The sequence below is a fragment of the Pteropus medius genome, unplaced genomic scaffold (genome assembly GCF_902729225.1).
Source record: "Pteropus medius unplaced genomic scaffold, Ma_sr-lr_union100, whole genome shotgun sequence".
Lineage (NCBI taxonomy): Eukaryota > Metazoa > Chordata > Mammalia > Chiroptera > Pteropodidae > Pteropus > Pteropus medius.
Window position 1 is genome coordinate 1,289,590 of NW_024349141.1, and position 23,319 is coordinate 1,312,908.

Here is a 23,319-nt window from a genome sequence, read left to right on the forward strand (position 1 = left end):
AGTACTTAATTTTCACCATAATATTTTTAGTATTCTTTCTAGATGACATTTAGATTAGCATCACTTTGGTCACTGTCCCACAGTGACAAGGCGATCAAACAGCTCCGATGATTGCAAGTTGCGTCAATGTTCCTTGGATCCCTTTATTATTGGGATGGGAAATTTTTCTAATTTACATTATTATTTAACATTTCTTGAATGCCAGTGCTGCTCTTCACATATGGCCTGCCTAGAAAGTACATTGTATCAGCAATTAACAAATCCGCCCCAATCCAAAGTAAGCTGCATAGATTAATGAGTCTGCAAGCAGATGTAAGAGGGCAGGCATCCTAAAAATCTCTGAAAATGTGTCCAAGGATTTTCTGGAAGATGTATTTGGAGCCAAGGTGCTGCTTGTGTGAAGAGATCATGTGATCCCTGTGGGTGAGATTTGAGAAGCGGAACAATCAGATGAAACTCAGTTTTCTTCTTGTTTACTCCACCAGAGCCTCTAAGTCAGTAAGTGGTTCCATCTACCCCGTCGCCCAAGACAGAACCTCAGGAGCCATCCTTCCTCTTTCTCACACATCACAAGGATTCAATTACTGTGCCCTGTCAATGCCCTTAAGTACTCTCGAGTCCCTCTACTTCTCTTCAATGCCACTACGAGAGTTCAGGTCTCTAGCCTCTCTCCCCTGGACCATGGCAATTGCTTATTGACTATGTTTGTGCCTACAGTGGTGGTCCCTCGGTCCCAATCCATGTCGCATAACGGTTTCTTTCATTTCTTTTGTATTACTGCCTACTTGAAAGTAAATGATTAATTTTTGCATATTTACATTTTTTTCTTTTCCAATCTCAGATTTCTTTCCTTCTTTCTCTCTCTGCTTTCCTTCTCTCCCATTTCCTTCCTTCCGTCCTTCCCTCTATTTCTCCCTCTCTCCTTCTTCCTCTGTCTCACACACACATACAACTATTATGATGTTATGTCTGGGGCTTTTTAAACTGTCCCTCCCCAAAAGAGGAAAAAAACTGTGTAGTAGGGATAGCTCTATTTTACCAACCTCTGAATATTGTACTTTAGTAGCAGGCAGGTGTGGATGGGGGATGACAGTGACCCCACATTCTTGGTCTCATGTCATACACTGACACAAGAAATGATTGCACTTATGGACAAGAGCACGTAGCTGATTGGCCTTCCAGCTGTGAGCAGGTGTTGGCCTTGTGTCTAGCTGAGTCATGCTCTCTTCATTCTAAAGAACCAGTTTCACCCAATAGGAAATTCTCAAAAGAAGGAAAAAAGGCCAAACATTTCGAGTAAAAGTCTGCATCCCAAGGAGAAGTTCTATTTAGAGCTTGTATTCTAACTTTTAATGTGACTCTCCATGAGAATAGCAGAGTTTACAACTCAGACATAAAATTTTATAAAATGTGCTGAATTATCTATCCCGTCAGCGTACTCTTTCAGGCCCATAACAAACCACTAAGTAATATGCATTTCCCTTCTAAAATTCCAACAGTGTATCTTTATTCTGTGGTCATTGAATTCACTGGTGAAAAATATATTTTCATATGTCACACCCTTTTCAGGATGGATGTGATACCACAAAGTCATACATATTACTGGTCTGACCACTTAAGAGTCTATACATCAAGTATACAGGATGGAATATAAAGTCAAATTTGCTATGTTTATCTAGAAATAAAGAAACTCATATCTTCTCCTCTTAATCCTCAAAGAAAAAAATCTATATAATACCAATTTTCAAAATTGCCCATAACTAGATTTATTGGGGTCATCACTTCATAAGGTACATAAATGTCTAATCACTATGTTGTACACCTGAAACTAATATAATATTGTATGCCAACTATAATTGAAAAATAAAACATATTTTAAAAAAAGAAATTGCATACATGTTATACCATTTTTCTAATCATTTGTTAGGTTCTTGCTTCATTCAGTGCTTGGATCTAGCCTGAGCCACTTTGACTAATGTGCTTGTGTCAATAGCATCCATATTCTTGGAGACTGTTCAGTCAGGAGAGACTTCTCAATCACAACCATCCTTATATTAGACAGTCTCCAAAATTGCTGGATTATAGCTACATGTTTAGAAAAAGAGTAAACAAGTCAGTAAAGACCTTACTGGTAACATTTTTGCCATCTCCAGGCCTTTTTTTACAAAACGACGGATAGCCAACCCCAAGGAACTTCATTGCACACTTGTAATGTTGTAGAAACTGCTTGTTGTTGCATCCTATCTTACTCTTTGTGATACAAACACTTTGATATATTTGTTTTAGCAGCGTGTCTGAGCCCCAGGGCGTCAGGGCATAATTAGAAAGGGCATGGGCTGGAGGGAGAGAAGAAGGAAAGGGTAAAGCTGGGCTTTCCTAATGAAGCAGTGACCATGGGATACGAGAGTCCTAATTACAATTTATAATTAACCTAGAGATTATACAAACCATCCAGATGAACAAGCAGAGATATTCTCTTTTGAAACTATAATGCTTCGGTGCTATCTTCAATTTGTAATTATTAACCACTTGAAAGACAGAAAGGAAAATATTCCGTGCTAGGATTAAATTCAAAGGTATCATTCTGAAAGTTGTAAGGATAAAGAATTGCTAGGAGAAGTCAATTAAAATGAAAGGAGAAAGGTTGCCAGAGTGTGTTTGGTCCAAACGTTCCATTTAGGGAGCATTGCAAGGTACATTACTAAGATATTCTGTCCCACACTGGCCCTTTAAACTGTCATGTTTCTGGGCTGGAACAATTTAGTTGCAAGTAGGATTCAGTTATCGTGCTTGTTTAAGGACATTTTCATAGATCCATAATGCGGTCTGCAGGCATGCATCCATTTGGAGAGAGAGAATATATCATGTTTACAGTGCCTGCACCGGCATATGTGGACATTTGCATTTGGAGAGAAAGTATCTTCCCGCTTCAGCTGGAGTTTTACCCCTTGTTGGTAGTGATTGGAGCTTAAAGCTGGCTGTATGTAGAGGTGGACCAGACATTCTTTCCTCTTTTTGTTGAATCCAATCCACCTGGATTGGATTTTACACCTGGATTCTGCACTTGAACACCAAATAGATGCAATATCAGAACACATCAACAATTGTAGGCTTCGGATTAATTTAGTAACCTGACCTTCTTGAAAAGATATCGGACCGTCCAAATGAGGATTTTGTGGCCCAGCTATCAACATAATGTGGAGAAGTGCGCTAGCAGGATAATTAAATGCTAGGAGTCTGTATTCACCTGGGTGTGTAGGGACAGTTTAATGACCCCAAAGAGATAAATTCACTTTCAGAAGATACACTGCAGCTTGATTTCTTTCACTAGATTGTTTATACTTACTTTCAAATAGCGAAATAAAATGTTTCACACTAAAAGCCTAGTACTTAATCATATTGGATTATTCTTATAATAGACATTAATTAATAAGCTCTAGCTCAGAAGCATTTGGGGAAAGGGAAAACAGTTTGCATATCTAGTAACTTAAAGGATGGCAGCTGGGTTATGGTATTTTCAATCTGACAGAAAAAAAAAGAAAAACACAACTCTAGATATATTATTATTTGTGACATGGCTCAAGATGGGAGACTGTGAGGAGAGTGAAGATGACAGAACTGGTGCTAACCACTGTGACAAGAACTTGAAGAGCAGCCGACATGACATCTTTCCTATCATGCTGCCGAAAATGTCAACTTTGTGAAGGACAGTGAGAAAATGGTTTGCCGAAAACTTGAAAGGTGGATTCCAGAGATGCCTGCTGTGTCAGATGCGATATAGTCTTTTGTGGCCGGAGAGACCCACTTCTGGCTCCAGTGATGGCCTGCAGGTGGAAGAGCTCCCAGTTATCGACAGGGCTCCAAAAATGACTGCACTTGACCTGCATATTGTATCAGGTTTGCGAGATCATGATATACAAGAAGGGAGTTGTTAGCCAGTGCACAGTTAGGTGGAACCAAAGACAAGGGACCACATTTCCTTTGTGTGAGCCTGTGTCTGCATGTCTGTGTGTGTGTGTGTTTCTAAACCTAGGTCCAAAGGCAACAGTGCTTCCACTAAATTTAGGAGTGTGAGAAAGGAGGGGACATGTCCTGTATGAACTTATATCAGTTCAATGTAAGTAACAAAAACTAACTCTGGACCATCTAAACAAAAGGGAGTTTATTGGGATGCTGCTGGGAGCCTCAGGGAATGGGAGGGGAAAACTGGAATCCTGGCAGCTATGGGGAAAGTAGGAAAGGAGACCAAAGCAGTATTTTTCCACTCTCAACTACACATTAGAATAACCTAAGGAGCTTTGCACATGACAACGTCTAGGCCCTGCTTCAGGAAAATTGAATCAGAGCCTGCGGTTGGGACTTTCCAAAGCCCTCACACAGTTCTAAAAAGTACAGCCAAAACTTAAGAACGACTGACCTGTGAGGACAGTATAGTCAGGGCATAGCTGCTGGGACAAGCAAATTCCACCTATTTCTTCTATCCTGCATCATTTACTCACTGTAAGGATTCCAGAAAAGAGTATCAAGTTGGCTGAGCTTGAGTCATAGTACAGTACAGAGTGACCATGAAAAGGAGGAACTAGCCTGTAGAAAGGCCTACAGCATTAACAGCGGGAGAATAGGCACCTCAATTTACGCTTTCCCCAAGGGCATCCACAATGCCGCCAAGGTCATTCCTCCAGAGGAAATTCAGATGCTTTTTAGAAGTGGCAGTGGATGGTAAAAGCCAAAAACAAGCACAAGAGGACAAAAAAGGCCCCAGTCAGGAAACAAGAGGATGGGGGTGTTCAAGCTCCCAGACTTGTGTTCTGAGTAAAGATGCATCTCAGCTTAGAATCTACGAGCGAGGAGTTTAAAATCCAACTTTATTCCTCCTCTTCTTTCATTCCTTGTGACTCCTAAAAGTATCGAGAAAGGAACAAGATGCACAGCCAGTTTTATGACAATTATAGAATCACCCCCAAATGTTTCCAGAAAAACAACAACAACAACAACAAAGCATGGCTTCTGAGAGACACCAATACAGGTTTTCTATCTATTTTGCAACCCGCGCTGCTTGGAATGACACCTTGGGAACAGCGCAAAAGCCACTTTTGGAAGCGATTCCTAGCTTTACAAGTGGACCGTGTACTTGGAAAAGATCTCTGGTTCCAAACTCACTCCAATGTAAGGGAAATTGGCAACCCTGAATCAAATATGCCATTTTCTTGCTCTAGGGCAGAGGTTCTAGAAGTGCGGTTTCCAAATCAGTAGCACCAGAGAGCTTGTTAGAAATGCAAATTCTCAGGACCCACCCCAGACCTACTCCTCTGGAAACTAGACAGTAGGGCCCAGGAACTGGATCTCTCAAGCCCTCCAGGTGATTCTGAGGTGCTTAGGTCAGAGAGCCACTGCTCTAGAAAAAGTATTTTATTGCTTCTGTGAGAACAGTGCTCCCCCAAAATACTGAACCAGGATTTTTCAGTTAGCAGCTCTATAGAAACTATATAAACCTGTACAATTAATATCGGCAAATTCCAGGGGTCACAGAAAACAAACTGATGTTTGACAGAATTTTCAAAAATAATTATGTGAAGTAAAAGAAGGATATTTTTGCTTTTTACCTGATAGTTACAACCTGTGATCTTTGACAGATCATATTCCTGCACGTTTCTTTCTCGTTTTGTAAAAAAGCACCCGCTGTTACCAGTACCATTTCAGAGCAATTCTGGAAATTACAAACAAATTTGCATTTGTTGTCAAATCATTATTTTTTTAATCACCTGAGTTTTTTTGGGGGGAGGAGGGTTAACTCTGTACTACGCGCCTTACAGACATGAAGTTAGTTTGTTTCATTTATTTTAAAATAAAACTGTTCACACTGACATAGGCAATTAAGCAGCAAATTTAAGAAAGACTACAACAATAATTTTTAGCCATTAACTTTTTTTGAATAGTGAGATTAACAGTGTTCAGAAAGTAGTCCACGGAGAGGCTGTCAGGGAAACGGAAGTAGCTATCGGATTCCTTTAATAATTACAAATATGAGTCATCAGAAAAAAAGGGAAAAATAATCAAATTTTACATTTGTGATAATACCCTTTGTAGTGAGAATTAACTGAGAAAGCCAGGCGTGCACTAAATGTTTAATTTTTATCTTCTCAAACACAAACCTCAAAGTTGCCTTCTAATGGCCTAATTGCCTTAGAAGACTTGTTGGGTAAGGAATGAATGATTTTCTTCAGAGAGGTTTATCTTCCAATAACGGCCACAGACATCTCTGGGCTGCCCATGTTAAGCAGTTTCCTGGCCTTTTCTTGTGATATATAAACTCCTCTCTGACTTGTAAATTATAATTAATGCCGCTTTCCTCTAGGTTAATTCCCTGCTAAGAAACAAAATGTTTAAAATGGCTGCCTTTTTTCCAAATTGAGTGTGTGCCTGCATATGCCAATTGGATAAACATGTGTTCAGGGCATCAGCAAGCTGAATTTTGTGTAAAAATCCAGAAGCTACAGTTAAAGGAAGCTGTAGATTATAATAGAAAAATGAGAATTTACAACAGAAAGTGTCACGTGTATTTTGTGGGGGCCAATGAATTCATTCAGAGATTTAACTACAGATTTATGGACATTTCATGTTAAAAACATTTTTTATAGTCAACTTGTAAATTAACGTTTGAAATTTCTCCAGGAAATTAGAAAATAAGGGCACATTCATAGAATCCAACAGCCTACCTGATATTTACCATTTTACCTTCTTTCTTCCCTAAGTTCAGGGGATTGTGAACAAATGGACTATAATAGGATTTTACTGTTTAGTGGTTTTTTTTTTCTTTTCTTTTCTTAAGATGGGGAGGGGAATTTTTCTCTCTTTTTTTCCAAGTGGGGCATTTTTAGTATTTTAAAAGACGGGAAGCTGACCAATTAACCCCTAACAGGAGGTACGTTGCTATCATTTGCCAAGTCTTTTGTGTAGTCAGACTGGTCTAGTATACAGGATTTTCCCAACTTATGCTGGATCCTTGAGAAGGCCTATAAATAAGACCATTTGTTTGGTCTCAAGATGACTTACATTTGCAAACTGAAGAATGTTCCAATAGAAGTTTCATGGTGACGCACCAATCTGCAAACTGGCTCAGGCAGTAGTCAAAACAAGTCACTACGGATCTGGGAAGCTGGAGTTTTTGAAGGGGTCAGATTATCCTACGTCTAATTTGGCACAGATAAATTTGGGCTATAAATATGCAGCCTCTCTTTATATTTTCAACTTGAATGGTCCAAACCAAATAGAGAAAATACGTGTGACCCTAATGGTGATTTAGAAACATGAGAATAGTGTCATTAAACTGAAATTCATTTATTTATGCTAGGGTTCTTTTTAGTAAAATGAGCAATTGTTTGTTAAGATTGAAAACATCGTAAGTAGTTGTTACTTTTTTTAACTTTATTGAGAGATGTGGACATATAATATATGTAAGCTTAAGTTATGCAATGAATTGATTTGATACATGTATATGTTATGAAATGATTACCATAATAAGATTAGTTAACACTTACATTCCCTGACATAATCACCATTTTTTATGTGTGGTGAGAACATTTATTACCTACTTTCTTAACAACTTTCAAGTATATAATAAATTACTATTCATTATTGTCACCATGCTGGACATTAGATCCCTAGAACTTATTCATCCTGTAGCTGCAAGTTTGTACTCTTTGGTCAACATCTCATTTTCTCCACCCCTCAGGTCATTCTACTATTCTACTCTCTATTTCTACGAGTTTGACTTTTTCAGATTCCATGTGTAAGAGAGAACATACAGTATTTGTCTTTCTCTATTCGACATTTCATTTAGCATAATGCCTTCGAGGTCCATTCATATTGTTGCAAAAGGCAGAATTTCCTTTTTTTTATGGCTGAATAATATTTCATCATGTATATCATGTGCATTTTCTTTCATTTGTTTTATCAATGTCTTGTAATTTTTTACAATGTCTTGTAATTTGTTCTTCAGTTAATACATGAGTGTTAAAATTAACCTGAATATCTATAATTAGAAGCTAGAAATTGAGTCATTTAAGAATATTTAACATTGGGAAAAAACAAACACTTGTATAAGGCATCTGGTTTTCAAAGCAGTCTGTGTACATAATTCAGGGATCCCAAATCTAAGCACCTATAAGAGACAGGTAATGCAAATTAGAGGTGTGGAGTAGGTGAGTGCCTGCCCTAGCTGAGGAAGATATTAGTTGCACTCGTCTATTAATGTCAAGTGTTCCAAATTTTCAAGAGAATTGTATTATAAAACTTTAATAATTTAAAAAAATGTTGGCAAACAGTTCAAATTTTTTAAAAAGCTGTGAGACAAACAGAAAGTCTAGAAGCTGAAAAGTCAGGCCACTAGTTTGTACATCTTACTATTTAACAATAAATGAACGACAATTTCACAAATGTCTCCAAACAATAACCCCAAAAAACCCCATCCCCTTTAGTAGCCAGCACTGAAAAGCAGGACTTCTCCTAAGGTCACATCTATCATTGTAGTTGTTCTTCTATAATGGACAGTTTCCTCCTGCTAGAAATTTGATTTGATGGTGTCAGCATATGAGGTTCCCGTCACTTCACGACATGTCTTTTTTCAGGCCCGATGGAATCGGAACTGTGACTGTTGAAGAAAAGGAACGTTTTGAAGAAATCAAAGAGAGACTTCGCGTTCTGCTGGAAAACCAGATTACGCATTTTAGGTAAGGCTCTGGGGCTGAGAGACTTATTAGGAGGGTGACACGGGGGAGGGGTAAATAAAAGTCTTGATTTTTCTAAACCTATAAGTCAATCAGGTACACACTGGATATTTATAAATAACTGAATGGAAAAGCAAACCAATAGGATAGGGTTCCACAATAGCTAGGAGACTTTGAAATCTTAAGTTCATTTTATTTCCATCAAAGAAACAAAGCCCTCCCTCCGTGTGAAAGCTGATCTTGTTCATCAATCTAATGTTTTAAAAATCTGTTTAAAAAGTTGAACTTGAAGCTTCTTTGAGGTTCCAAAATGAAACGGTGAAAAATCCTGCTGTCAGTGAAACAGTGAAAGATCAGATCACATGAATAGAGAAGGAAGGCAGTGGCATCTATAGGAGAATCTCCACTTTCTCCATTACTTCAGAAACAGGACTTGCTGGCTACTCCAAGAAAGAAGGAAACTTGGATGGGCATTGGCAGAGTGACTCTTCCCCACACACTTGAGACAGACAGCAGTTTCAACACTTGAAACTTGTACCACACAGCCCACTTCTCTCTTGGGACAAATTAGACATTTCTAATGCTGTGCTGGTGTTCTGGACCAGAGATCCTGAAATAGTAACTCAAAAATAATAATAGCACTTATAGTAGCATAATCAATTGGTCCTTTTTATTAAACACTTCCTATCATATACAGGGCTAGGGGCTGGATAAGCGTTAACTCATTTTTTTATTCTCAGAGCAATTTTGTAAGATAGTTATTATAATCCCCCTTTAAACAAAAGGTGAACTGGGGTTGAGAGAAGTTAAGGTACTTGCCCCAGGCCACCCAGCCAGCAAGTGGAAGAAGGACGATGCATACATAGAACAGTCTGAGTATAAGTAGCCCATTTTGGTCCCTTTGTACCATGAAGAACTGTGTCCCAAAGGGGTGATGACAGCCTGAAACAGTCAATGGAACTCCTAGTGGTACCTGACTTGGTACTATCTGTGCCATCAAAATCCTCCTGGATAAATCGTTACTGACCATACACTATATATGCAAGATGCATTACCAATAACAAAAAATCCACTGACAATTAAAACCCACAATCAAAGAAGGACAATTAGCAGAATAATGAATTTGCTCAAAATGCACTATTTCCTACATTCGTCCTTTAGGAATTTAAGTAAGAGTGTTTGAATTTTAGCATATTTAAACTAATTTTTAATGCTGGTCTCTATAATAATATATAAGGTCTCATTTGAGGTAACAAATGGTTTTCCTTCGCAATAGAAGTCTAAACAGAGCCTTATGCCATCACTCTAAATATTCTGTACTGCTGCAGACATTTGCAGAGTCTCTCTTTAGTCCTTATTCACACATACACATATATATACATTATATACACACATATATGGTGTGAATTCAGATTAACATAACACAATGTGACAAAATAAAAAAGCATTTTCAGTTCCTCAGAGAGAGTTGCTATAGGAATCAAATTTGAGTATATTTCATGCTAACATGGGCAGCTTGAAGAATTTTCTCTTTTTTAGGTATTGCTTTCCATTTGGTCGACCTGAAGGTGCTTTGAAAGCTACTCTCTCACTCCTGGAAAGGGTAAGAATGAAAGTAAAAGACAAATTACGTATATATCATCAGCAACATGAACATAAATGTAATGAAATACTATGGTTGAATGACCTCGTTTGTAATTGTTTTTTGAGGTTTTGTTTACCATTCATCAAATATCAAAATAAACATGAGGGAACTGCCAAAATTCTGAGCATTTTATCTCCAGACTCCAAAATAGTTAGGATATATCGAAGGTATGCTCCTAGCCATACCCGATTCATGGACAGGCTTTGCCATCAAAACCGTGCATTGCAATTCTGTTTTCTCTTTAACAATGACTCTCGATCAATATTAAGTCACAAAGATGCACACAACTAATTTTAAACTTGAATTCTTTAATAAGTAAAAATGAGTAACAGATTTGGTTGAACCATCTTAATAATCTTTTTTTTCCACCTAAAGGTTTTAATGAAAGATATTGTTACCCCAGTGCCACAAGAGGAGGTAAAAACAGTCATCCGTAAATGCCTAGAGCAGGCTGCATTAGTCAACTATTCTCGGCTATCAGAGTATGCCAAAATCGAAGGTAAGGCTCCCTTCTGTCTCCATTTTTTTTTTCTTTTTTTTTTTTTTAATTTGGTATACCTCCCTGGGAAAGTGTCTCTTTTCTGACGGGCACCAGAAAACAGTGATCCATCTGAATATGTTAACCTGAAACTTAAAAGCACATGAAATGTGAAAGCTTCCTTGGCTATGGCCAAATAAATAAATTAATGAGGCATTCAGGAATCAGTCTTTGTAGGGGAAGAATATTAAACATGGGATATTATCAGATAACTAAGGTCCTTCTGAGAGTCTGTGTTGGCCCTAAGTTTGCTTGTGGCTATTATTTTTCAATGAAAGATGTTCTATAGGATTGCTACCTTCTTTAAATAGAGGAAAACAATGCTGTTTGTTGTCCAGTGTTGATAGCATTAGAAGTAAAACAAGAACTGACTAAAGCAACTGTTAAGATTTTGCTTAACTCTTTCCTGTCCCTTGAACTTTCAAAGGGTTGTCTTTCATAGTATTTCAAACCTGATGGTAGGTTAGTGTCCAGCCATCTCTGATGGCCCCTGGTTTGCTTTAGATCTCATTCATTCTTGTGACTTTAGACCTAGGGTGGTTGTTACCACTGCCTTCTCAAGTTTTAGAGAAGCAGTCATTGATGACCAAGTAATCATCCAAAAGGCACTTTGAATAAAGTCTACTTGAAAAGTTATGGTTCTTTGGGACCTATTCATTTGCAAAGGTATTAATCACTTTTCATTGTTACCCTGTTGGCTGCTATAGGGTGATTTGAAAACCACACCCAACTTGACCAGTGGTGTAAGTGTATAAATGTGGAAGTTCTGTGTGCAAAACTCAGTGTGTCCGCATTCTGGAATCTGATGTTCTCTCACATGTGCAACACCTGACTAAGACCAGCAAATGCCCATTGTCTGCCTTCAGGACATGACTTGGAGAAAAAAAAAAAAGACCTAACCAACCACCAAAACCCATCACTTACCCTGCCAAAGTCCTTGTTTCCTTAGAGAATTAGGTTAAGATCATGTCAAATTCACAGTGTTCTGTACATTACATGTCCTTCTTCTCTCAATTTTGTCTGTCTGACAATGCAAATTGTGTACCAGTGGTAATGAATTCATTGTTATGCATCCAGGGAGAAACACTTAAGAATTGGGCACTAAAAGGATGTTTATCAACTCTTGACTTGGTAATGAGTGACTAAAATAAAGGAACAAGAAGATCGTTAAAGGGCTATATTAGCAAATAATTGTTCCAGCATTTACCTTCCCAGGACATAATGATTGGTTGGATTTGGTAATGTCAACCGGATACCTAATAAATCTAGGCAAGGCCAGAGATGGGATGGGATCAAGAAACGGTCGGTTGCCATGGCTGCTGCCTCATAGGTCTTGGTCTAGCTATTACTAGTCTTTTGGTAAGATCTGCTCTCTTCTTTCAGATAAATATATCCAAAAACAAACTTTAAGATCTGTAAGTAAAAATGCATTCATTTCCAAAGTAGATCAGCTGGTATGTAATTTCCTTTTGTGCCTCAATTCTTCTTGGTTGTGTTAATTATCTTTCGCACTGTGACTTTTAGGTCTGGGGATTCTTTGAAGAAACCAATCTTTTTTTTCCAACTCTCTTTTCAGAGAAGTACCTCATTCCACACTACCTGCTCTCTTTGCTTCTCTCCTTCTTTGTTCGTGATTGGCTCAGCCACTTTTTGACATTACCTTTGCAAAAGTGGCTGTGACACCAATTTCAAAGCATGCTGGGATTGTTAATTCGGACAACCCAACATCCTCTGGCTGCATGTATCAGGTTTTCTTTCATGAACATAGTCCACCGTAGGCTGAGACATTGCAGCTTTAAAGATATTACTACCAGACAACTTTCTTTTGCAAGGTTCCGATCTTACACTCAGAAAAGAAATCTTCCATTTTTACATTTGAGCCCCTCTGTGAACATTAACAGCTTAGTTCCCTGAGAAGTTTGGAAAGAAGTTGTAGTAATATTGCTGGAGACTATGTTTATGAAGAAATACCTCAAGAGCCTTAGATACTAAAGTCTGAAATCCTTAGTATCTTGGAGCCTTAAATCAATGAAATTCTGTTTCCCTTTACTCATAATGTTTTTGGTCATTGTATTCTTGCAAACAATTCTAAAGAGACGTGTAAAATCATAGTCACAATCTCTCTCGTGACTCACGGCATGCTGAATGGTTAATCCAGTAGATCTCCAATTTTGAAACTCCTTTTTCTTTTATCCCGTGTTTATCCCAAAATACTCTGTGGCTATTTTCCTTTGAGCTAATGTAACGTTTTCCTCTAACCTATGACCTTTAACTCTTTACCTCTGACCTAAGCCTCTTGCATGCCCAAATCCTCTTTTATAGGGAAAAAGAGAGAAATGTATGAGCATCCTGTCTTCTGCTTGGCCTCCCAAGTGATGGATTTAACCATTCGTGAGTACCTACCACCTCCTCGCCATGCTGTCTTCACTCTTTCTGTTTTCATTATTTCAAGAAAATTCAGATCCAAACCAACTCACTCTCCTTGCTTCAAGTTTTTTAGCATTGGCTTGTCTGTTGATTCTGTCTGTGAAACCCAGTGTGAGAAGTCAAGTCACTTTTTATCAGCCTAAAACAGGTTAGACAATTAAGCCATTTGTTTGTGATAAACTCAGATTTGTCTGTAAGTTTTTTAGTTATTCTCTGTCTGTGACCTGAATGCATTTTTACTTTGCTTGTGTGTAACCCCAATTTGTAAAGTGCTTGTCACTGGTACACAACCAAATGGTAGCAGCTCGGCTGGGAGCAATGTGTTAGGTATCAGATAAAGGACAGTTTGGGGCAAAATCACGCCTTCTTTTCCATGTTTAACATGTTAAACTATTGTGGGTATAAGGTCCATTTTCTGTAAAAATTAGATCTTATTTGCCTCCTGTCTGTTCTCTTTCAAGCTGGGAAGCTTTTCCTTGTTCTCTCGAGATTTTGACTTGTCCTTGTCCTCTAAGCTTTGGCTAGAACATATGACTTAATTGTCACTTGGAGAGTTCGTGTATGTTTCATAGCTTGATTTCACATAAACTTAATTTTACTAATTTTCTATTTGCGCAGCATTTTCCACCTCTGTGAAGGAGCCTTTTTTTGCTGGCCCCCATACTTCGGGGCGGTGGGAATCCAAGGGCAACCTTTTCTTCCAATACCATGTATCACACATAAGTGGGGGGCATTTTGGTCCACTTGCTCATTAATCCTGCATATGTGTTCTTGTTTCTCTCTCTCTTCTCTCCTTGTCGTGCTCTCTCTTTCAAATAGAGAATCAAAAGGACGCAGGTGAACCAACTGTATATGCATTATAAACTATCAGGACTGCTGAGTTCTATTTAGTTTTCGTTTTTGTTTTTGTTTTTGTTTTTTTTAATAGCTCCTTAATGTATGTACTCCCAAAGACTGATGTGGAGTTGCAATAATACTTAAGGAGTTAATTTGTGCTGTCTAAATATACCTCATGCCCATTAGATGGTGACCTTTATGGAGTAGAATTTCTGTAAAGGTATAAGCTTTGAAGGAACAGAATTCTGGTTTGCTGCAGAACTTCATCGGTTTTAGGATTCCAGTGATTTGGCCTCATGTGCTTTTAAAAATGTTACTGAACCAAACTAATCTTCCTTTTTTTTTTTTTCTGTTTTCTACCTATTGAGAAGTTTGTGTTCTTTGATGAATGTCTATAAGCCAAGACAGAGAGAAGTTTTGTTTGTGTTGTTCTCGTATGTATATGTGATGAGGCAGGATGCTGCACAGGGTGACTCCACAGGGGCCCTTGCTGGAAGTTTCACGAGATGAAAGGCCTTAGGAAGTTCTCTTCTTGTTTAATCCACATTTTCTTCTTGTTTAATCCACAAACTTCTAACGTATTGTGAGGAAAGCTCTGACTTAAAACTTTAATAAATATATAGTATTCATTATCATTTTTAAGTTCTGAAGGATTTTCAAAAGATAATTATAATTTAACCAAAATTAAACAAATTTTATTTAATCAAAGTTGAATGTATGTCAGATCAACTCAGAAAGCATTTCTGAGCACATGCCAAGTACCAAGTACCAAGTACCAAGTACCAAGTACCAAGCTGGCAATAAATATTTGAAGACTCGCGAACCTATGTTCAAGACACATGTGACTTTCTCTCCCTGGAAGGGAAGGTATTCTTTCATTTATTCACTCCCTCATTAATTCATTCATTAGACAAGTGTTTAATGAAAGAGCCTATCATAGTGCCAGGTATAGTGGTAAAAGCCAGGGACTATATAAACAAGAGAAAACAGCTGTTAACCTTATGGAGCATATGGGCCAATGGGGGTGCATAAATGTAAATTACAAATTAAGTATGTGGCAACACCAATTGGTACAGTTATGTATAAGAGGACTTGGTCAGAAAACCATGGAAATCTTCACAAGGTGGGGTAAGATTGAACTTCATCTTGAAAGACGAATTGGAATCAGTGAAAGGGAGCTGGTATTGGAAAGTGGAGATGCATCCTAGATAGAAAAAGTAACATTTGCAATTATGTAAAACCACAGAGTTAATAAAAATAGCTAGTGCTTATTCAGTGTGTATTATGTACTTGGTATGACTATTAAGTACTTTATATGTATTAACTCATTTAATCCCCAAAACCCCTAATGAGATAAATTCTACTATTATTCTCATTTTATAGATGAGCAAACTGAGACACAGAGAGGTTAAATAACACACTCCTAGAAGAATAAGATGGAGCCAGAATTGGAGCCCAGGCAGAGGTCACACTTTTCATTACTCTGTAATTCAAAGCAGTTGCAAAACAGGGTGTAATGATGGTAGTACTGGGTGCTGATGATGGCAATGTAAGCAGGAGGCAAGATCTCAAAGCCTTTATATGCCTCAATAATACAAAGTTCAGACTATCTCAAGGTCCAAAATTTCTTAACCTGGAACCTATGCCAACTTTTGCATGCATATAAATTTTTCAAAGGAACAGTTCCACAGGTTTCACTTTCCAAAGGAGATAGAGACCCACTAAAAGCTCTTTAAGTAAGGAGATGGCTTGGTATTTGCACTCCAGAAAAATCATACTGGCAGTGATGGAGAGAAAGGACTGAGGAAGAAGAATAGAGTAAAACTGGACCTAAAAGTTAAGATCAAAGCAGAGATGGGTTTGAAGCTTGATATTTCTGAGGCCTCTTCTAGGCAAACAACTCTCAGCCACCATCATAATCATAATTACTTCCTTCTCGAACTTTAAATTTTTTTCCCACCCTCTCTCTACCTTTTCAGTTTCCTCAGAGGAAACTTAGCACAAATACGTGGATGGGTATTCAAAACCAACTGTGTGGAGGGTGGCAGGGCACAGCTGGAATTACACAGAATATAAACAACTATGGAGTCCCTTAGTCAGAGAAACTGTGAGACTCTGCAGGTGGCATTTTGGTGGATTTATGCTTTCTGTCTGGCGACATTATTAGGAGTTAAATGTTCAGATTAATTATAGTATCTCAAAAAAATATAAACCACTGCTACTCTATGAAAGAAAAGTTGTAACTCCTGCACATAAATCTATTGTTTTAAATACATTTCCATTTAAACTATCAACGTTCTGAACCCAGCAAGCTTTGAGAAAGTCTACAATACTCTTGCTGTTTTAGCTCATTTCTTGGCTAAATACTTGCATAATTTTCTGAGCAGCACAACAATTTTAGTGGAACTTGAAATAAAACAATTTTTCCTTCAAATATACAAAATATTTGCAAAATTATATATACACACGTGTGTGTGTGTGTGTGTGTGTGTGTGTGTGTGTGTGTGTGTGTGTATACAGAGAGAGACAGAGAGAGAGAGAGAGAGACAGAGACAGAGACAGACCACTTATGAGGTCAGGCAGCACTGTGCTAAGAACTTTACAGAGAGGATATGATTCAATCTTTACCTTAGTCCCATAGAGAAAGCTTTATTATTGCCTCTTTTATAGATGAGGGGGCTGAGATTCTGAGAAGATAAGTGATTTCTCAAGTAGGACTTGAACCCAGATCTTTCTAAATTCAAATGCCATGCTTTTTTGTCTCTTTCCAACATGCATTTTTTTTTCAGCTGATGTGGTGGGCACTTGGACAATATCCATTTATCCAATGGATAAGTTTAAAAGTACTTATAACTTTTAATCCAGGAAGGCCACCAAAACTCCAAAAAACAGAACAATCCCTTCTGGGATCCGATCATTGCCCAAATCTTTCCATCATGAAGTCTTCCTGAGGGCAATTGAGATTCCCTAAGATTACCAAAGAACTTAAGACTTTTTTTGTTCTCCAATTGACAGAAACCTTCTAAAGCAACCCAAATACATTCAAAGGATTTCTAAGCGGATTCTATAGTGTTGGGGTTCTGTGTCTTTTCCTATCTCCAGTCAAACTTCCTACAGGTCCAAGGCCAGTTGAAGAAGAAGAGACTACTAGCCTTGCAGTACTCAAACACACAGTACAGCGCCACCCACCCAAGAGACCACTGAGAGCAAATCTCATCTCACCAAGACCCAAGCCCTTCTGAAATGAGGACCATCTCATGCTTCCTGTCTTACACAAGGGACTAAATGTTTCTCTTTTCATCCTTCTTGTTTCAATGATGCATACATCAGGGTTTCTAAGCCCAAATTATTTGTAGACTAGTACCTCCTCTATACTTCATAAAAAGTGAGGAAGACAAGGAGAAACATGTTGCAAACACTGTTGTCGCCAAGGAAGTTCTCGAAGGAAAAGAGGATGTGTTAAAAACTATGCCATGAACCAATTAACATGAAACCAGTGTCTCTTCTACTAGAAAAATGACATGATGCTGCTGCTGATGATGGTGACAACTGTCACTTATAGAGAATTTAGTATGTGTTAAGTAGTTACATGCATATCTCATTTAATTCTCACAACTCTGTGTTTTATTACCATATTTCATTGAATCTAAAAAGCCATCAATTATAAGATGCACCATTAATTTATGTACATCTAAGAACAAAACAATGCCACCTACTAAATTGTGAGACACCATCAAATGTAAGATGCATGCAATTTCAGAAATGTTAAAATGTGCCTCATATTCTCAATGAAATAAGAAATCACTCTTTTGTATATAGAAATACAGAGAGAGAAATACAGACATGCCCAAGGCCACATAGCTAGTTAATTGCAGAGACAGAATTTGAACATGAGCCTAATTCCTTAGTCTATACATTCAACTTCTATACTATGAAACACTTGTAATTATCAGCGATAAGATTGCCAGACCGAAAAAGAGCTTCTCAATCATCTAATCCCAAACTTGCATTTGACAGATAGGAAATATAAAACACTGCATCTCAAACTTTAATGCGTGTACAAATTTCTGGAGATCTTGCTGAAACATAGATTCTGAATTGGTAGGTCTGGAATTGGGCCTGGAAATCTGCATTTTTCACAAACTCCCAGGTGATGCTGAACCTGCTAATCCAGGAATTGCAATTTGTATGTCAATGGACTATAGGAGGCAGTGGGTTTATCTTTTAATCATTAATTTTGAAATAAAACATTGCAATATAGTTCCACACATTATTTGGTAGATGCCTATTATGTTGCAGGAGCTCTACTAGGCACCCAGGAACAGTCATATTCCCTACCCTCAGGGAGATTACAATAAAGTTGAGAACATAGGCATAAAACAAGTAATTGCATTCTGGTGAAGGGAGATCCAAGGTGCTACAAGAGACTTCACCTAGGCCAGAGTCTTTGTAAGGATAGGGACATCATGAAGATCAAGGGCTGGTTTCCCAGGAAGAACTGTGTAGGGTGTCCCCTGGCCTTGTTGAAGTGTTTGCCTCTATTCATCATCATTCCAGATACCCCAAGATTATGCCTTAGGCCATATACATGAAAGCTTATTTGGGGACTGGGTGGATATTTTCTAGTACTACTAAATCTGTATTCCACTAAAGCAAGTGACCACCCCCCCTCAAAAAAAAAAAAAAAAAACCTCAAATAGCTTAAGTAAGAAAAGGGAATTTTGGGCCAACATGTGCTAGGAAATATCTGGAGGAAATGGATTCAGGGATAAAAAATTTTAGCATGTTTTGATCTCTCCAACTTCTGGCAGGCTTCTTTAATGTGACTGGGGTGTCAGAGCAGAGTTGTTGGGAGCAGTATGGCCACAGATAGTACCAGGCTTTTATCCTAGCCAATAACCCTAAAGGAAAAATAGCTTTTCTCTCCAAGCAACTGTATAAAATTCCAGAAAAGGGTCTCATTGGCATGTGTGGATCCCATATTAATCCCTGACCCAATCATAATACTCATGATGGTGTGGGGTGTTATGGTCAGCCTGGTTTGGCTCACATAACTACCCCTGTAGGATTCGTTGCTTGATATGGCCCACCAGAACCACATGGAGTGGGGGAGAGATAATTCTCCGGAGGAAGGTTATTACACATAAAAAAAAAATAAGTTATCCAATACAGTGTCTATCCAAAATTAAGCTCACTTTTCTTAGGTGCAATAGCTCATTCTTAAGGAGAAAGATTGACTTAGAATACAAAGATACTAAATTAGAGAAGAAAAAGTATCATAATAACATTATTTTCTCAGTGTAGTTGCAATTTATTTTAATTTAAATAAAAAGTATTTTTAATTATCTCATATCATTAAATTGCATTAAAATATCTGAAGTTTTCTCTGGTTTGGAAGTTTAGTTTACAGTGTTTAGTATTCAGCAAATTCAGCGTAGTATATGTTTGAAGTAATCAGGGGCTTTGAGTAAGAGATAAAAGTTACTGTATAATTTATATGCATATTGCAACCACAGAGCATTTGTTTTTTCTGTGAAAGCACTGCATTGAGCAGGACCCACTGAGGATTTTCTTCCTCCAGTATTCGAGGACCTGCTCTGGACGAGGCACTGTTCTAGACCCTAGAAATACAACATTCCTGGGTGTAGAGGGAAACAAACATGTATATAATTTGCTGTTATTAAAGGCCATTAGTGCTCAGCTAGAGGTATCAGCAGAGGAGTTGGGCCTTTGTTATAAAGGCACTCTCTTGTTATGACATATGAAGGTGTAACTCTTGTTATGAAGAGAGTATCTTAAAGACTTTTGAGCTGGAGTATGACAGGCTCAGATGCATGCTTTACAGAAGACACAGAGATAACTGCAATAAAAAGAGTAGAGAAAATGATCCATGATTCATCCAACAGTCTTTATTACCATATACTTTATACTGTCCTAGTGATGGAATCTTTTGAAAGAGAGTGGTAAAGGTACAAGGGATCACTAAGGAAATTATATTGAATCGTAACCCTGCATTAAATGTATGGCCCAAGTAGCCATCATTTTAGGGAGAGAGGGTACCCTGGAAAAGCATGATGTGGCTATCTGCTTAGCTTTCTATTCCTACTCTAGTTTTTATCAACCCCAATCCCCAAATCATAGCAAATTGCTACAGGCTAGTTATTTTCAGTAATAGCACAATACAAACACTGGCATCTTCAGCAACACATCAATAGATTGGAGCTTGGTAATAAGTGAGCTTTCCATCAACCATATCCATCTCTCATATGATATTTCAGGGACTGGCAATTCACTCGCTGGAACCAGAGATGGTCAGGTTATTTAAGGTCTAATTGGAGTGTCTCTCACTCCTGGATGTTTCTCTTCCTTGGCTTAGCTGAGCATGCAGAGGAATTCTCTTTTGGTTTTTCTGCAGTCACATTTAACTCTCTCTCTGGAAGCCAAGCAGATTTAATTGTGTAAACATGAGCAATGGTAATTGGGTAAATAAAGTTGGAAACCAAGGTATGATATTTTTGTTTTGCTCTGTGAGGGGAAAAAAAATAGGGAGCTTGTTTTTCTATAGTGGCAAACCTTACTGTCAGAATTCTGGACAGACAGTTGGCAGCAGGAAATCCCTTTACGAATTTTTATCAAGACCCATTGAGCTGAAATATGTGTCTGCTGCCTCGTGAGTTATGGATCAGCCTGGGGATAGGTCATTGTTTTATAAACCACCAGCTCAAGTATTTTCTCTACACAGGTTTAGTTCTATCTGTAAGAAAGAGTAAGGAGTTTCCATGAGAATTGCACACTCAGGGAACACGTATTCACCGGAAAAGTCAGGAGAATGTATTACCAGAAATATACCCAACTTTCAGCACAGCTGTAGGTAGAAAACCAGATTTTAACAAAATAATGTGGAGTACTTTTTTTTACAAAGAGGATCAGTCGTTGCCTTTCTTTAAATAGCTATCATTTAAAATGGATTTTTCCAAATTCTATTTTCACATGATTTTTCACAACAAGAGATTTAAATAAGAGGAGACTGGTAAATAATTCTTTTAGTCTTACATTCAAAACATTGAGGTGGTCCCACAAGAAAAGGATCTCATTAACATTTGTTTTCAATAGATATTTTTTGCAAGAACTATTTATTTGCAAGAAATATTTATTCTTATTTCTCATATTTTTTTATTAATGTCACTGCAATTCCATTTCCTATAAGTCTGCAGTAAAACTCATTTTCCCAGTTGAAAATTCAAGCAAACCAAGAAGAAAACTTGGCAATGGAGTATGTCCCCGCTCACCATACAGATTGCTTTATAAATGAGAACAATTAGAAAAGAGCAGGTCCAAGGTTAATGAGACACTCATTAAAGAGAAAGAATTATAGAAGCTGATAGTGCTCTGTGCCTGTATTGAAGGAGAGGCTATTGTTATAGGATGTTTGCTGTGCTGATATTGTAAACCACATGACAGATGGGTCAAGTGCTGATTACGGTATTCTAACATTTGGAATAGCAAGTAACATATTTGATAAGCTGGCAAGTTTTTATATATGATTCAACCCACAATATAAAAGCCACGAGAATTCCAAATTGAAAATAATTAAATGAGCTGGAAACAATCAGATACCACACATTTTCCCCCAAAATGACAGATTTTGACATGTTGAAATTCCACAAAGGGAGCAAGAATATTCCCTAGCTCATTTGAACTAATAACGGCCCTTCATCTGCTTTTGCAAAGCAATTAATTCCTGCCTTTCACAATGCTGGCAAGAACAATAAACATTTGTAGGCACCTTAGGCTTTATAGAGATCTGTCCCATGCATTGTTTTACTTGTTCTTATCGGCAACCCTGCAAGGTACACCAAAAAGATATTAATATTCTCAATGTATAGATGAGGAAACTGAAGCACAGAGAGGTTTAGGTAGAAAGTGCAAGGTTACATAGAAAGTGAAGTAGCATATTGAGGATTAGAAGCCAGATCTTCCAACTATGAACACATCAAGTCCTATTTCTGGTCATCTGAAAGGACAAGGCTATTAACATACAGGTGTTCTTTATTGTACGAAAGTGTGTCTTCTTTCCGTCAATGGTGCTGCCACCATCATTCATGTGTATCCATCTGGATGAAGACATCCAGTATTTGCATTCAGCCTCTGAGTGTCTTGGTAGGGTGGTGCTGGTGACACTGGTAAGAATCCCGTTCCTTATCAAACAACGTCACACCTCTGTTATGTTACAGTAACACCCAGGAAGCATCCCCATTGTGTTTGATCATTTTTGCTTGTTTGGTTGTTCTCAGAGTTCGTCATCTTACTTGTCACACTTTGTGAAAGTCACTTTGTCTCTTTACTTTTTTACCGTCTCTCTTCACCTACCTGAGCAGCACCCCCGCCACCTCCTGGGCCTCCTCCACCCACTCAAACGCAGACCAGCATGTTATATCAGAGGCTCAAAGGCATGCCTAGGCCAAAATCAAGTACTGTAAACCTCTATCATTCCTTTACTCAGCAGCTTTCTAGTTTAGTTTGCTTTTCTTGAAATTTTGTTTCGGTTTGGAATACTAAGCCGAGGCTCAGGCTCTCAAGTTTGACACTGTAGGTTTTGAGAGACTCCAAAGAGAGCATTTATTTCCAAATGTCCATATTTTTTTTTTTTTTTGTCTAGCTATGTCTGACATATGCAACATTTTCAAATCTCAATGTCAGCACAAAATAACATTGTTGTTGCATAACATTTTGCATGATAATTTTTTATATGTTATGAGCTTCAATTCTGTTGTATGAAATGTTTACTAAGTATGTTGCATTTTTAGTTCCCCTTCGTCAGTGCTCCAGCTAGTACGAGATTGGGTGATAGGAATATTATGATACATTTCAAGACAGAAGAAGGGACAACAAATAATTTTTAGGCATAAATTTCTCCTTGACCTCTGTCGGGGGGAGGGAGGAGGTGCCAAGGGTTTTGCACAATATTTTCTTTAAAGACAACATCTTAAAGAAGTCACTTTGAGTACCATTTTTGCCATATAGCTGGTAAATTAGCTATGCAAATGAAAAGGAAAATAGTGTTATGTCTCAATGAAGTGTCTTGATCTCCAGATAATGGAATTGCTGCTAATTAATAGTAAATGAAAGTCTGGCTACATTGGTTA

At 37.9% G+C, this 23,319-nt stretch overlaps 1 protein-coding gene across 1 annotated transcript in view; it reads left to right on the top strand.

Annotated features, from left to right (window-relative positions):
- Positions 1–23,319, top strand: part of CADPS (calcium dependent secretion activator) — a 445,139-nt gene that overhangs the window by 323,268 nt on the left and 98,552 nt on the right. The window contains 4 exon segments of the mRNA XM_039880531.1: positions 8,628–8,729; positions 10,266–10,329; positions 10,747–10,870; positions 13,232–13,300. Coding sequence (XP_039736465.1) covers positions 8,628–8,729; positions 10,266–10,329; positions 10,747–10,870; positions 13,232–13,300 — 359 coding nt within the window.